The sequence below is a fragment of the Gouania willdenowi genome, chromosome 8 (genome assembly GCF_900634775.1).
Source record: "Gouania willdenowi chromosome 8, fGouWil2.1, whole genome shotgun sequence".
Taxonomy (NCBI): domain Eukaryota; kingdom Metazoa; phylum Chordata; class Actinopteri; order Blenniiformes; family Gobiesocidae; genus Gouania; species Gouania willdenowi.
Window position 1 is genome coordinate 34,451,911 of NC_041051.1, and position 16,315 is coordinate 34,468,225.

The window sequence follows — 16,315 nt, forward strand, 5'->3', positions numbered from 1 at the left end:
ATGTCAGACTTAAGCTGCAGCAGCTGCTCCTCCAGCATGGTGACCTGCTGCTGGTAGTTGATCAGCAGACGGGCGTAGCGGTTCTGGGTCTCAGACAGAGAGTTCTCCAGACCTGCTTTCTGCAGAAGCACAGTGTGTCAGATAGTGTGTGTGTGTGTGTGTGTGTGTGTGTGTGTGTGTGTGTGTGTGTGTGTGAGGACACACACTCACCATGCTGAGCTGAGACTGCAGCTCGATCTCTAAACTCTGGAGCATCCTCTTCAAGTCGGTCAACTCTGTCTTTGTGGTCTGGACCGTCTCCACACTCTCCACCATCTCTTTGCTCAGAGTTTCCGACTGTGACACACACACACACACGCACACACACAGGATGAAGTGAAGCTCCGCCCACAGAGCAGGACTCTAACCTGGTGGTGGTCTTGGTACCTTCTGTTGGAACCAGTTCTCCCAGCCCTTGCGGTTCTTTTCTGCGAGCTGCTCGTAATAATCTCTCATTTCGTCCATGACAGCAGCCAGGTCCTGCTGAGCAGGAGCGTCCACCTCCACGTTCACCTGCCCACTCATCTGGGTCTTTGTGGCCAGAAGCTCCTACACACACACATACACAGAGAGAGACAGGGTTGATGACATCAGATCTACAGAGAACATTAGGGCTGTTTCTTTGACTTCTGACCCCACGCACCTCCTCATGGTTCTTCTTCAGGAAGATCAGCTCCTCCTTCAGACCTTCGATCTGCATCTCCAGGTCACTGCGAGACATGGTTAGCTCATCCAGGACCCTCCTCAACCCAGCGATGTCACTTTCCACCGATAACCTCATGGCCAGCTCGTTCTCATACCTGCACAGAAGAGAGGTTAGAGGTCAGAGGAGCTCAGACTGAGGTCCACCATAACTTCATCACTTCATGTGCTCACTTCAGCCTGAAGTCGTCAGCTGCCAGTTTGGCGTTGTCGATGGAGAGGTAGATGCCTCCGTTGATTTTTGTAGCATCCTGAATCTGAGGGTGAGAAGAAGAAAGGTTGATGGTGAGTGTGGTGGACCTGTGGGGTGCGTGGTGAGGTCCTCACCTTCTCCTGCAGGTCAGCGATGGTGACGTAGTAGGCGCTGTAGTCTCTGGCCGATGGAGACGACTTTCCATCCAAGAAGGAACGTATCTTCACTTCCAGCTCACTGTTGGCCTTCTCCAGGGCCTTCACCTTTTCCAGGTAGGTGGCCAGCCTGTAGTTCAGGTTCTGCATGGTGGCCTTCTCATTGACGGTGACGTCCATGTCTCCACCGCCACCTCCGCCTCCACCGGCGCCATACCCGAAGGACCCTCCACCTGCCGATGAGCTGCTGCTGTAACTGTAGCTGGCTCCTCCTCCTCCTCCTCCTCCTCCACTCCAGCCACCGTACATGCCCCCAGCGCTGGACATCCTTTGTCCGCCCCCTGCGGAGGACATGGACTTGGCGTAGCGCTGAACCACCGCGTTGGCAGAGCTGGCGCCGCCGCTCTTGCTGAATCTGGTCATAGACATGGTGAGAGTAGAGGAGGGTGTCTGTCCTTCTGCTGCAGGGAGAGACTGGAGCGTCTTCACACACTCACACACACATTTATACTGTGGCGTGCCAGGGGAGGGCGTGGAGGGGGGCACGGTGCCAAGTCTCAGTGCTGGAGGGGGGCAGGCCCTGCTTTCACAGAGCAGCTTTAATGTTTGGGTGTGTCTCAGAATGTGGATCCACCCTGAGCCATTAGAGAGGCCTCAGCACGTAGAGCTGCAGGGAACAATCTGAGGATGACTGACAGCTACAGAAGGTCACAGGTCATGCTACGTTAGCACGCTACATTAGCTAAGGCAGCTACAGAAGGTCACATGTAGGGTTTCCTCCCGTCCCTTAAAATACAGAATGGTTCATTATTTGACCCTTAAATGGTGCGTCTCGTACTGTACAGAACAGAACTCTGTTTATTCTGTATTTACATAAATGACCAGAACATTAGACACGTCTGTCACACACAATAAAACACAGGAAATACCAAAACCAGCAACATCATGGTGGTGGGAACTACGTAGGACCCCCACTCTCTGTGTGTGTGTGTGTGTGTGTCATGTGTACATGGATGTGTGTGTGTGGTGGTTTCAGGGACTGTTGGAGAGTAGACACACACACACACACACACACACACACACACCAGAGCTGCTCTAACACTAATAATGTTCATCTTTATATAGTTTTCAGTTTCCCACGGTCAAACATCACTGTAGATATGAACAATCATCATCATCTCCTGAGGATGATACAGTAACACATCATGGTTGGACTGATTTAATAAACTATGTTTAATATGTGGAGGTTCTAAAGTTAAATGATTTATTATTACAGTAGTATTAGGTCATATAAATATGTATATTATGTAAGGTATTTTAACTAAAATCATACTGATAGGTTAACATTAAATAAATAAATACATTAATATTATTTTTTATGTTTTATATATTCTCTGGGTTAAAAATGTTTGTAGAGATTTCTGTATATTCTAGTGGTTCCCAAACTGGGGTACGTGTACCCCTAGAACAGGGGTCTGTAACCTGTGGCTCCTTGACTCTTTAGCAATGGCTCCTATAGCTATAAGAACATATTATAATAATGAACTGTTATTTCTTACAGAGGTTTTTAATGATAAATGACACTGACATCAAATAAAATCATGATATAATAATATGTCAACCTAAAAATAAATCACATTGTGTAATAATTATCATTAATAAACTTTCCTACACCTGTGGTTAACTTTATGTTTTAAATTTATGATACAATAACTAAACCAACAAAAACACTATTCTGGAAGAAAATAAAGATTTTATTTGTGTGGAAAAATTATGAATTAACTGCCAACGTACCAGATTAATATGTATGCTTGATATGTAGCAAGAAATTAGCAATTAGCATGTGTTGACCAACATGATCATGTGTTAACATTTTTTAAATTATTATGAATAATAATCAATATAATTGTAACTAGAAGATTCTACACTATATTGTCTTCATTGAGAAGGATTTTAATCCAGGTGAGAGGAGGAATAATGTTTACAGACCACTGCCCTAGGGTACATGAACACCTTTCAGGAGATACACTAACATTTCACTTTATTTTTAAACATTATAGAATTTGATCACTGACAAAACCAAACATCTACAGACATGTCAGTGAGTTGTTGTTTTTTTTTTTTTTACTTTATTTTTATAAATATTAGTAAACAAGACAAAACAACAACATACATACATTTGGTCATCCATTTGTCCTTATGAAAGGAACATTTTAAATAATAGGAAACACATCAGTTTCTACATAAATGTCTCAATGATTACTTACATGATCTATTTTTCCCATTTAACATAAAATGTATCTTCTAGTTCAATGCAGAAGTAATTCTCTCCATATTCTCAATAATAGCCATAATATTTTCCCAGTCAGTCTGTGTTGGAGGATCAGGATGTCACCACTGTTTAGTGGTTGTTAATATTATGTTCAGCAGGTATTGATCCTGATATGAAGGTCAGATGGAATGTTTCTCAGATAGATCGTTTGTCGATCACTTCACTGAAAACACTATTCATTGCTTGAACGACCTACGGTCTGATCTGTGGACAATCCCTAAAGATGTGAAAGTGGTCGAACATCTGCTCCAACACAGACCGTCTCCAGTTGACCCTGCACACCTCTGATTTAACAAGTATCTTAATTAGATGAAACCAACAGAAATCCCTCCAAAGGCCTGACCTGGTGAAGGTCACCTGACATGTTTAACCACACCTCCTCTGAGATGCTGAGCCTCGACTATTTTTCCCACTTCATTTTAACGTTGTTGGTTGAGTGATTCTTTGTGTATTGAGTTATTAAGTCATGTTTAGATACTCATTTCTTTATTTCTTTACCTTTGTACATGTCAACAAATATATCAGCCAGGTTAACCTCAGGTTTCTCCACTGATTTAATCTCTTATTAAAATAGTCCCTGACCTGTAGGTATCTAAAGAAGTCCTTTTTTCATGACCATATTTTAAAGAGATTATTTCAAAATGGTCTATTTCTCGTTTTGATGAGATTGTGTAAAAGGAAGTAATACCAACACGTGTTGAAGCTCCCATGTGTCTTAAAGTGTGGGTCAGAGCAGATCCTCCTCAGCTGTCGTGTCTGTCTTTCAACTATTAGTGATTTTCACTCTGAAGCACAATGAGAGTCACCTTTGTTCACTGATTTAAGCTGTTCACATGGTTTTTATACAACGTCCTGCTGCTCATCACAGACTGAAGTGGAACACACACACACACACACACACACACTTTTTTCATTTTTGCAATTCCATTTCCCCTTTTAATTGTGTAAACCATTTACGTTAAGTTTAATCACCTTATATTCCTCACATTGTATTTATTCCCAAAAAATTAAAGTTAAACCAAAATCAAATGTGAACTTTGCTCAAACTGCACTCTGAACACCTAACAAAAACAAATAGGGTTCCATTCTGAAGTAGATAAATAAATACTCTGTAGGTGGGGGATGGTCTAGTTCAGCACCAGAGCCTCCTGTAAGCCTGACTTGTTCCTTCTCAGTGAAAAAAATCACTTACTTTACAGATTAATCTACGTTTTCCTCTTGTCAGTCGGTCATTTTATCTCATTTTAGTTGATCCCATCCAGTTATAAGTGAGACATAAACAGACAGATTAATAAACATTAACATCAACTGATGTGTAAACAATGGTAAATTAAATCATTCTTAAAGAACGTATCAAGGAATATAGGTGTGGTAGTTTTTATTTGAGTGTCACCTCACTGAAGGTCTGTTCTCCCGTGTGACGTCACTGACAGCATGTCCCATATATGAAGTCTTACTATTACTCCCAGTATGATACACAGTGGTTCTCAGTCATTTATGGGCAGTGAAATCTTTGAAGCTTCTCCTAAATCCGGTCGTTGTGGGTCTGCTTGGATGTTTGACGCTCGCCACCAAGGTGCTTTCTGCGGGTTGCCAGGTTTGGTTGGCTCCTCTCAGGAAACTTCTCTTCTTCAGGTCTGCGGCTGCATCCCCCGCGGGGCGGTACATAACTGGCCCGGAGTCAAAAAACACTCGTAGCTTGTCGGGCGGCAGCGTTTGGAATTCTATTCCTTTATCCTAGAGCATCCTCCTGATGTTCCCGTATGCCTTCCTGTTAGCGAGTGTCTCAGCTGGGTAGTCGTGGTCAAAATAAATCCTGCTCTTTCCCAGAATAACCTCCTTTTTCTTCCAGGTGGAGTGTAGCACCAGTTCATTAGTTTTAAACTCCTGAAAGTATTTGACCACCAACCTAGGTTGGGGGGTTTGGGGCATAGAGCTCTGTGGCACCGCTGTATTCCAAGGTCGGACTGTGCCGGTGGCTCCAGCTCTATCTTTATGAGGTTATCGATAAAATGGTAAATATTGTTATCTTCAGTTCCCTCCAGAATGCCGTGAATACGGACGTTGTTATGCCTCCAGCGTGCGTCCAGGTGTGTACGCTCGTTCTGTAGACTCTCCTGTGCTTGGAATGACTGGCTCTTGGAAATCCACCGTCCACTCTTCAATGTCGGAGATTCACCCCTCGGGCTCGTTCACTCTCTCTGTTGTAGCTTTTAGGCCGGATACCACCTCACTTAGCTTCTGCAGGATGTCGGCTAACTCAGATTTCAGGTCATCCCTGAGTTTGGTCAGTAATTCACCAAGTTGAGATTTCACTTCCAGTGTGAGTGTTTTAATGTCCTCACGAATGGTGGTGAAGTTATCTTTCTCAATGTGTATCTCTGTTAGCTCTGTGCTACGCCCTTGTCCACCATGACACTCTCCCTGGTCCTCAGCCGTGGCCTCGTCGTTGCCCAGCAGTTCACCCTTGTCCTCTCTCATAGACTACCCTTGTTCTTCTTGTACCTTCTCCCTCCATCATTAATGTTTGTATAATTTCAGTAGTCGTTCTACGTTAGTGGGGAAAAGCTCCGACTGACCTGGAGATGTTTATTATGTGGCCATTCGCCTCAGGACCTCCACCAGAAGTCCTCACATCAGTGAGTCTTTGATTTAAACAAAAATCATTACATAATCATCACATGTTCATCTGTCCCTGAAACTGAAACAACCAGGAAATAACCATGAAAACACCAGGTGAGAGAGAAGATAGAAAGGATCCTCAGTCGTAGTGTGACATTAGCTGTTAGCTAACTGGGACATTAGTGTGGTTCATTAATGAACGTACAGACGGACAAATGAACAAATGTACAAATAAACAAATAAACAAATGGATGAATGCCGGTTCCAGTGCATCGTGTGTGTGTGTGTGTGTGTGTGTGTATATTAACAACTGTTAATATTAATGATCTTAAACAGTATCCTGTTTGATCCTGTTTGATCTTAACCTAACTTATATAATCCTGTTTTATGTAATGTGATGTGAGCTTAGAGTGTGTGTGTGTGTGTGTGTGTGTGTGTGTGTGTGTGTGTGTGTGTGTGTGTGTGTGTGTGTGTGTGTGTGTGTGTGTGTGTGTGTGAGGTGGGGCTGACATGTTGGGATGAGTTGAAGGAATGTGGACGTCGCCTTGCCCTGAGGGAGTCCTCACAGAGACAGAAACCCTTGGAGTGAGTGAGTGTGTGTGTGTGTGTGTGTGTGTGTGTGTGTGTGTGTGTGTGTGTGTGTGTGTGTGAACAGACTCAGTAAAGGCTTGTATCTGCACACCATGTGAATTAAACTAGATTTGAACAAACATGAGAGTAAAAGTAAAGTAATCTCATCATTGTGCACATGTGTGTGAAGCATATCATCATCTCTACGGGAGCTTTGTGTCAATATTAGCTGATGCAACACACACACACACACACACACACACACACACACACACACACACACACACACACACACACACACACACACACACACACACACACACACACACACACACACACACACACACACACACACAGAAACAACAGGTGAATAAAGAACAAACCTATTGTAACTTCAGTGATGAAAAATGTTTTAATATAACAAACAGTTTCTGTGAAACTTGATCAATACACGATACAATAGAAACAATCAATATTAAACATTATATAGCTAGAACATTAGCACATTAGCTCCCACGTTGTTCCACAACAAAGGTCAGAATTAAACACAAACCTCTTTTTTCTGATATTTATTTATTTATTTATTTATTTATTATTTATTTATTTATTATATTTTTTTTTTATTCATTTATTTATTTATTTATTTATTTATTTATTTATTTATTTATTTATTTATTTATTCATTTATTTATTTATTTCTTCATGAAAGGCTGCAGTAAACACTCAGATATTAACTGGGCTTTGTTTTTCTACTCTTTACTTTCTCCTGCTGCACCACAATCTAATCTGATCAGATCTTATCAGATTAAATATGATCTAAACTAATCTGATCTGATCTGAGTTGAGGTTTGGTTACGGTTAAAGGTTTGGGCTTCAGGCCAAACTCACCTGTACCTACCTGTTTAGGCTCCGCCCACTTCAGGTGTTCGACCTCCGAGGTATTTACGGCTGCAGGCAACACACACATGAAACTCACTCTGTGTGTGTGTGTGTGTGTGTGTGTGTGTGAAACGCCTTCAGCTGATGATTAAAGATGACTGACAGCTAGTCTCTGTGAATACACACACGACACTGAGATCAACACAACTATGTATCGTTAAAACACACAAAGCACACACCTACAGTAACCTTCTGATCTGTTGTGTTAACGGGGGGGGGGGGGGGTGAAAAGTCATTCCAATGATAAAGGCAAAGTGTTTCCACTGATCCGTGTTAGTGTGTGTGTGTGTGTGTGTGTGTGTTATATTACTGCTGAGTGATCATATGATCTGATGGATGAACTGATTGTGAATTATTTCAGTGTTAAGACACACACACACACACACTAACTGGTGCCATGGCAACCAGTGTGGCTAGCGCGGCCTCAAAAAGGGTCCCCCCCTCTGGACAAGGCCCCAGCCCCCCAGTGCTGTGCACGCCACACTAGGAATGAACCAGTTGTGCCAATGACTGGGTTGACCCCACTATATGATGGCCTCCTACTGGGAACCCCTCAGGGAACCCAACCAGAGCCCCCCCAATGGGCCTGTGGAGCAGCCCACAGCAACGCAGCCTACCTGGCCCCCCTACCCCAGGATGCAGGTGCCACCGGGCTCAAGACCGCGACCAAAATGGTCGCATATGCGACTATTTTTTCAGTGTGTGCGAGTCAAAATTTCATTTGGTCGCATCCGTGCATGGATGACCTTATTTAGACGGAGCGGCTGAACGCTTTGTCACGTCCCACAGAGTGGACTCCCCTCTCTGAGGATGAGGAGATATTAAAACATTTACCATCATATTCTGTTTAATTTCCTCTTAAAATATCGTATTAAAGTGGTATTTAAAATATAACAAAAGTCTTTTTGACTATTTTTTCCCTTTCTAGATCTTTATTGAGTATTTTAAAGAATCACTAAATGACTTCTTTAATAATGATGACGTGGTTTCATGAGAGTGACTCAGCAGATTAAACCTGGTCAGGAGCAGGTTTGACCCACGGGCTGTGTTACTATGGTAACTAAGGTGTTTTCTCTTTGATAAAATGGCTGTTCCAGTTAGAACCAGGTTTAATGGAGCTGGACTCAAGTTAAACCTGGACTAAACCCTGAGCTGGGTTTGATCAAACACCCTCTGATCATATCATACAGCATTACATTGAACTGAGATTTGTGCTGCCTTCACTGAGCGTGGGAGACGCCCCTCCTCCTCTCACCTGATACTAGTTGTTACCATATAAGGAAATCCACAGGCCGTGGGGGCGGAGCTTAGAGAGCCTCTCTGACAGATGTTTGGCAGCTGTAACAGATGAACGGGTTCTATTAGATTCTTCATGGTTCCAGTAAAAGTAGAGCTCTGTGCACTATGAGAATAGTCACATATATTTAAGCCTAACTTTACCAAACTCAACTTTGAATCATATCTTAACTTATTATCCAATATATTAAATCTGGATCAGTTTGAAAATGGAAAAATCTCAGTTCATAATAGACTGATTTTTATGGTCCCCCCCCCGGACCAGGAACCCCCAAGGGCATCCCCGAGGAGAGCCCCCCCACCCCAGCCACCATCCAGCAGCCCAGGCCCCAGTTTGTGTTGTAATGTGAGATCTGATGAATTAGCTGAAGGTTTGTTTTTTCATCCTAAAAGTATTACAACAAATTTCTGAGTTCAGCTTCACATTTATTGATTGGTAAGTGATTAGTTAGTGTTCTGTATATTTTTAAGAGTTTTTTTGATTTTGTTGCGATTTTTTTTTCCAACAATATATTTATTGGTTATTTACATAACAACCCTAGAGCTGATTGATAGAGTAATGTGCAGATAGATAAGATCTAATAATGAAAGGATTACTGTATTGTGGACTTTGTGTCCAAATATGTTAGAAAGACACTCCAGATCTTATGAAACTGTCCAGGTTGACCTTTCAGATTGTACATAACCTTTTCTCCTGGTATACATGACTTCAGTCGTTCATATAGCAAACGTAGGTGGTCATACATCTTTCCAATACATAGATATACATTTGTTAGCTGTGATGAGGGCTATTCTAATGAATTTGTTGATTTTCAGCATATCATAGAACGTTCTTATTCCTCATTTACATCTTTGGCAAAACTGTGAGTATTGAGGTTTTATTTTGTGTAACCTGTCAGGGATATTAGTATGTTCTATGAATAAGATTATATTGTGTCATTTTACATCTAGAATTAAAAGAAAAACACTGACTACACAATAATTCTTCCTCCTATTTACATTTTCACTTTCAGCTCCCAACCTTTAATCTGATATAATATAATCACTCCCTGTTTACTACGCACCACTTTATCTAAAGGTGTTTCTTTTAATGCTTGAACTCCTGTTCAGAGAAAACAAAGTGTCAAACCTGAAGGTATTTACAAAGTGGGCGTGGCTAGCCCATACTGAGATGAGAGCTCTTCAAAAGTCTGAAGGGTTGATCTTTAAACACATTTCCAAATGTTGTTCTACCTTTTTTTAAACCATAACTTTATAATCCCATCCTGAAGGGTAGGAGGGGTTAAAGTGTCATACATAGTCTGTTACCAAAACGTATAAGTATAAACAATAACTGGGTTTGTTATTGATAGAAGAACGCTTAGCGAGCTGAGATATATTTTAATTTCAACTTTGTTAAATGACACTGTTCAATTTGTTTCCGCCCATGTTGCTCTAGTTTGAGTCGACCAATAGAAACGCTCAAACTTCAAGACTTTCAATCCCCCTCTTTTTGCAGAGTCGTCATTTTTATCCTGGGTGGTTTGTGTCTCTATATGAAGTGTGTGATGCACTGATTGAGTTGTTTAAAAATAGCTTGGGGACAGGAATCAGTAACAACTGGAAAAGATACAAATATTTTGGCAATACATTCATTTTTATACAATTAATACGTCCAGTTAAAGATAAAGGTAACAGTCTGTTTCAGTAATGCTGTGTAGTTAAGGAAGAATGTATTGTGCTCTTCTTTTAGAACAGGATAGGTCATGTGATTGAAACATCGTATCAGGAGCGTCAGCTTTGGCGCTAAAAGGCATGACCACATTTTTATTGATATTAATCTTAGAGCCAGATATTTGACCATAAGAGCTGGGATTGATTCATCTGGACTTGAGAGATATGCTAATATATCATCTGCATATAGAGACAAAGTATGAGTGTATTTGTATACATGAAATGCTGGATTAGACCTTATGGCTGTAGCCAGCAGTTCAATCATAAATGTTATATTATAAATTATTATAAATAGTAGAGATGAAACACAACAACCTTGTCTGGTGCTGCGTGATAAAACAATGTGGCTGAGATATCTTTGTTAGTTGGTATCTGTGCTGTAGGGTGTTTATACAACAGTTTGGACCAATGTTCATCCTTCTCATTGCCTCAAACAAATATTTCCACTGTACACGTTTTTTCCTGAGGTCAGAGCTTTCATCACTTGTAATACTGTCCTCTAGTGTCTCCTCCTCAGATACTGTAGCTCCCCTGTTCATAGTATCTATGTTTCATTCTTTTATAGCATTTTATGTCTTATGAGTGTTTAGCATATTATATTTCAGCTGTTTTGATTTTAGTTGTTGGAGGATAATATTATCACCTGACTGTACATGTTGTCTTTCTAGTTCCTTCATTTTATTTTCAAGATATTGTATTGTAGTTGTGTACTTTTGACGTTTATTTGAGGTGTATTATTTCACCTCTGATGTAAGCTTTCATAGCGTCCCACACAATGTTGGGGTTTGCAGTGTTTTGATTAATGTTTTAGAAAAAGTCAATTTTCCTGTTAATCATATTCATAAATTCTGAATCATGAAGTAAATGGGAGGTAAATTTCCTTGTGTTACACCTGGTAATTGGTGTGGATGCAGGTATCGTCACTAACACATTTCTGATAAGGTGTTTGCCAGGTACTGTCAAGACGTGACTAGGCGTATCATAGAGGAAGACATTAATAATAAATCTATACAAGAATAACTGTTGTGAACAGGAGAATAGAATGAATATTCTCTTGTATCTTTATTTAATGTACATCAAACGTCTATGAGCCCCAATCCTAGCATCTCTTCTTTTCATTATATAGCAGGAAGACCATCAAAGGTTGGGTCCAAAACTATGTTAACGTCTCCTCCCATGTAGATCTCTGTGTTTAGATCAGACTAAGTGAAGAACAACTTCTTGAAAAATTGAGGATTGTCTGTGTTTGTTCCATAAACGTTGACCAGTGTTATGGGTTCTAAGTGTCGTAGCCTCCTTAATGACTGAGTTCACCTGAAACGTGACATTTCTGTGAAGTAGTTTGGCTTCTAGCCTGGGATGTAAATGATGAAAAAAATATGTGACTATTGTATTGATATGTTGCATGTAGTTGTACTGCCACGCCAGTGGGTGGCAGTAGTGTAACCCTTGTGTTATTAGAGTGAAGGGGAATAATAAAATTGTTTCTCACTTTTAAGTACGAATACTACGTACTAGTGAAGTCCTGGGTACGGACTTTGGGACAAAGTGATCCTGACATTGTTGTATGTAGTATGTGTGCTCTACTGTAGACATTATTTTTTTGTTTTTCAAAAGGTTGCACTTTTTTTTAACCTTTTATTTATTTTATTTTTTTGGCATTTTGTCACAATGGGGGCCCTGATGTTTCTAAGGGGACACAGCAGAACAGGTTTGTAACCACTCCCCTCATTGATCAAGTGTAGATTCTGCTAATTTTGTGTTATAAAGACTAATGATGGAGATGTATGAGCTCATCTTTAAAGACTTTATAGAACAGCATGCTATTGTAGACTCAACGTGTAAGGTTAGAATGATTATTATAATTCTATATTTTGATCTAAAGTGGGCTGGTCTGAGGTCTGAAGGTCCAGGGCTGAAAATGAGTCCCACTCCGTCATGTTGAGGAACATTATAGAAATTGCTGAGCTCTCTGTTATATTTGTAAGCATAACCTGCTACACCTATTTATTAATTTCTATACTGGGATAAATGTGAAAAATCACTATCTTTTATGTTATTGTCATATTGTCATGGCAACGGGACAGCAGCGGGCCTGAGGGGAGGGGTTATGAGCAAGTGGGATGCTTTTTTTGCATCACGGCCTACAGTGATCATTTTTGTTTGGTTAATTAAACCGACGTTTTGAGTGCCAACCTGCCTGGTTCCTTTCACTGTACAGAGTGCTACAGTATTTATATAGTGGGAGGAGCTTAAGTAGAGCTGTCAATTATGTCCAAATGAGTGTGTTATAAGGTTGTATGTACATAGAGGTGTACATACTGTACTCTGTAGTGTTATAAAGGGTTTATTTGTAGGTGTAAAATAAAATAGTGTGTGTGATTTATCTGGTTTAATTCTATGAAACATGAATATGATAAATGTGTTTGTTGTTTTACTCATTTTTATATTTTGTTCGTTTGGTGTATTTAATCTGTAATGTATGTTTTTTGGAGTCATTGTGTGTAGTGTGTGTGTGTGTGTGTGTGTGTGTGTGTGTGTGTGTGTGTGTGTGCGTGTGTCTGTGTGTGTGTGTGTGTGTGTGTGTGTGTAGTCTGTGGCTCGCACACACACATACATCAGTGACTCACATCAGGTCCAATCAGTGAGACTTGAGAGCTTTACTAGTTTATCAGTGTGAGCGGCTGCTCAGATGCCCCTCCCCCTCTCTGCTCTAAACTATCTTCTTCTCTCTCACTCGTGTGTTTACAGTCTGTGTTTGTACACGTGACTCTAGCTCAGTGAGGAGCTGTGCAGTGAAATAGATAAAGATGGTGCACTAGCGCCCCCTCACACCCTGAGGTCAAAAGCTGAATAGGTTTCACTTCTGGGCTTTCCAGGTGAAATAAAATTAAAATAAATGGTTCATGGTACTCACAAAGGGGGAAACATTGTTATTGGGTTGAATTATTATTCTTTCTTTCTTTCTTTCTTTGTTTCCTGGTGTCAGAACCAACTCACCTCAGTCTCAGTCTCAGAAATTCAAACAAACTCAAACAAAAAGCGACGTGACAAAGGCAGCACGGCGAAGGCGGGGGCCGTTTATCGCCACTTACGGCTATAATTAGAATGAATTCTTCCAAGCTCAGTATGGTAATGACTCTCAGTCAACAACTTGAGTCAGTAACAGCGTCTGATGCAGCGATCTCATTATGAATAGGAATAGTTTATTCTCCAAAAACATGATTATAATATATATTGCAATGAATAACAATAATAAACTGTTGTATTCATCTTAATCTGATCATGACAAGCATTTTTTTTATCGATGGTCGAGTGATGTGATGTTTTAAGCATTTTTAAAAGTCAGTACAGTAATGTGTGTGCATGGCTAATCCAGCACAGGTACAGTCAGTACGTAGCAGTCATGGAGGTAAACTTTCCCAGAGTAAGGATGGTGATACGTTTATTAACAGAAAGTCCTCACATTCTTTCTTTACATTTTTTTTAAAAATCACTGTCATTAAGTAATAAAGTGTCAAAGCGCCATAGAAAGGATCATTTCTGATGAGAGTCACACTGCAGGGTGAGGAATATCAGGGCATCATCGCTAATAATTGGAGGAAATCTTATGTGTGATGGAAATGTTTGAAAAAAGAAGTTAATTCAGAAGAAGTATTTATGCACAGAGGAGGAGAAGGTGTATCATTTTTTAGTTGGGTTGTTCATACGTCTCCTATTCTATTTAATGCATTAATACTTTAGCAGAACAGGATGATTTTGTATTTGGTCACTTACTGGATCTGTCCAATGTCCATTCATGCCTTTTCTCTAAATTAATCTTTTTATTAATTACTTATCTCAGAAAAAAATTAGGTTTTTCATTTTTATGCCTCACTATATTCTTACCTCTAAAAAAATTCAAAACTGTTCCATTTTTATGACTTACTATAGCCTAACTTCAGAAAAAAATTATCTATTTTTCTATTTTTATGCTTTACTGTAGCCCTATCTCAGAAAAAAAATAATCTAAATTTTTCCATTTTTTATTACTTACTAATGCATTACCTCTAAAAAAAATTACATTTTTTTTCCATTTGTATGTCTTACAAATTATCTCTAAAAAAAATCTTAAAAATTCATTTTTTATGACTTACTATAGCATTACACCAAAAAAATCCAAAGTTTTCCATTTTCACGCCTTCCTATTGCCTTATCACAAAATAAAAAAACAATTTTTTCCATTTTTATAACTTACCTAAAAAAATATCCATTTTTTTTCCATTTTTATGGCTTGATATAGCTTTATCTCAGAATAAAAATTCAAACGTTTTCCATTATTATGCCTTACTATAGCCATACCTCTGTAAAAAATTTCAATTTTTATGCTTTACAACAGCCTTACTTCTAAATGTTTTTTTAAATTTTCCCTTTTATCACTTACTATAGCCTTACCTAAAAAAAATCCAAACATTATCAATTTTTATGTTTTACTATAGCTTTACTTCAGAAAAACAAATCAATTTTTTCCATTTTTATGACTTACTATAGCCTTATCTCAGTATAAGAAATCATTTTTTTCTATTTTTATGCTTCACTATAGCCTTACTTCTAAAAAATCCAAAATGTTCCATATTTATGACTTACTATAGCATTACACAAAAACAAATCCAAAGTTTTCCATTTTCACGCCTTCCTATTGCCTTATCACAAAATAAAAAAACTATTTTTTCCATATTTATGACTTACTATATAGCCTTATCTCTAAATAAAGATTCTATTTTTTTCTGTTTTTATGCTTTACAATAGCCTCATCTCAGAATAAGAAATCTTTTTTTTATACTTTATTATAGCCTTATCTCAGAAAAAAATTCAAAAGTTTTCCATTTTTATACTTTAGCCTTACCTTGAAAAAAAAAATCAATTTTTATGACTTACTATAGCCTTACCTTGAAAAAAATCGCAAATGTTTCCATTTTTATGAGTTACTATAGCCCTACCTAAAAAAATAACAATTTTTTTTTCATTTTTATGTTTTAATATAGCTTTATTTCAGAATAAAATTTCAAACATTTTCCATCATTATGCCTTACTATAGCCATACATCTGGAAAAAAATGTGTTTTTCCATTTTTATGCCTTACTATAGCCTTATTTCTGAATAAAAAATAAAAAAATTCAATTTTTATGACTTACTATATAGCCTTATCTGTAAATAAAGATTCTATTCTTTCTGTTTTTATGCTTTACTATAGCCTTATCACAGAATAAAAAAACTATTTTTTCCATTTTTATGACTTACTATAGCCTTACTTTAGAAAAAAATATTTTTTCCAGTTTCATGTGTTACTATAGCCTTACTTCTAAAAAAAATCCCAAATTTTCCATTTTTATGTTTTACCTCAAAAAAAAATTCAATTTCTTTTCCTATTTTGTGCCTTACTATAGGCCTACTTCTAAAAAAATCCAAAAGTTTTTCATTTTTATGACTTACTTTAGCCATACCTTAAAAAAAATCCCAAATTTTTCCATTTTTATGACTTATTATAGCCTTACCTAAAAAATATCATTTTTTTTTTCATTTTTATGGCTTAGTATAGCTTTATCACGGAATAAAAATTCAAACGTTTTCCATTATTATGCCTTACTATAGCCATACGTCTTAAAAAAATAAATTTTTACATTTTTATGCTTTACAATAGCCTTACGTCTAATTTTTTTTCAAATTTTCCCTTTTTATCACTTACTATAGCCTTACCTAAAAAATCCCAATTTT

The 16,315-nt window shown here is 38.6% G+C and overlaps 1 protein-coding gene across 1 annotated transcript in view; it reads right to left on the minus strand.

Annotated features, from left to right (window-relative positions):
* The window catches only part of LOC114469053 (keratin, type I cytoskeletal 13-like), a 1,986-nt gene extending 403 nt beyond the window's left edge, over window positions 1-1,583 (minus strand). Inside the window, exons 1-6 of the mRNA XM_028456300.1 lie at window positions 1,069-1,583; window positions 916-998; window positions 683-839; window positions 427-588; window positions 211-336; window positions 1-119 (exon numbers count right to left, since the gene is read on the minus strand). The exon at window positions 1-119 is cut by the window's left edge and continues 102 nt beyond it. Coding sequence (XP_028312101.1) covers window positions 1-119; window positions 211-336; window positions 427-588; window positions 683-839; window positions 916-998; window positions 1,069-1,518 — 1,097 coding nt within the window. The 5' untranslated portion in view covers window positions 1,519-1,583. The remainder of the gene's footprint in view (window positions 120-210; window positions 337-426; window positions 589-682; window positions 840-915; window positions 999-1,068) is intronic.
* Between the last annotated feature and the right edge of the window lie 14,732 nt (window positions 1,584-16,315).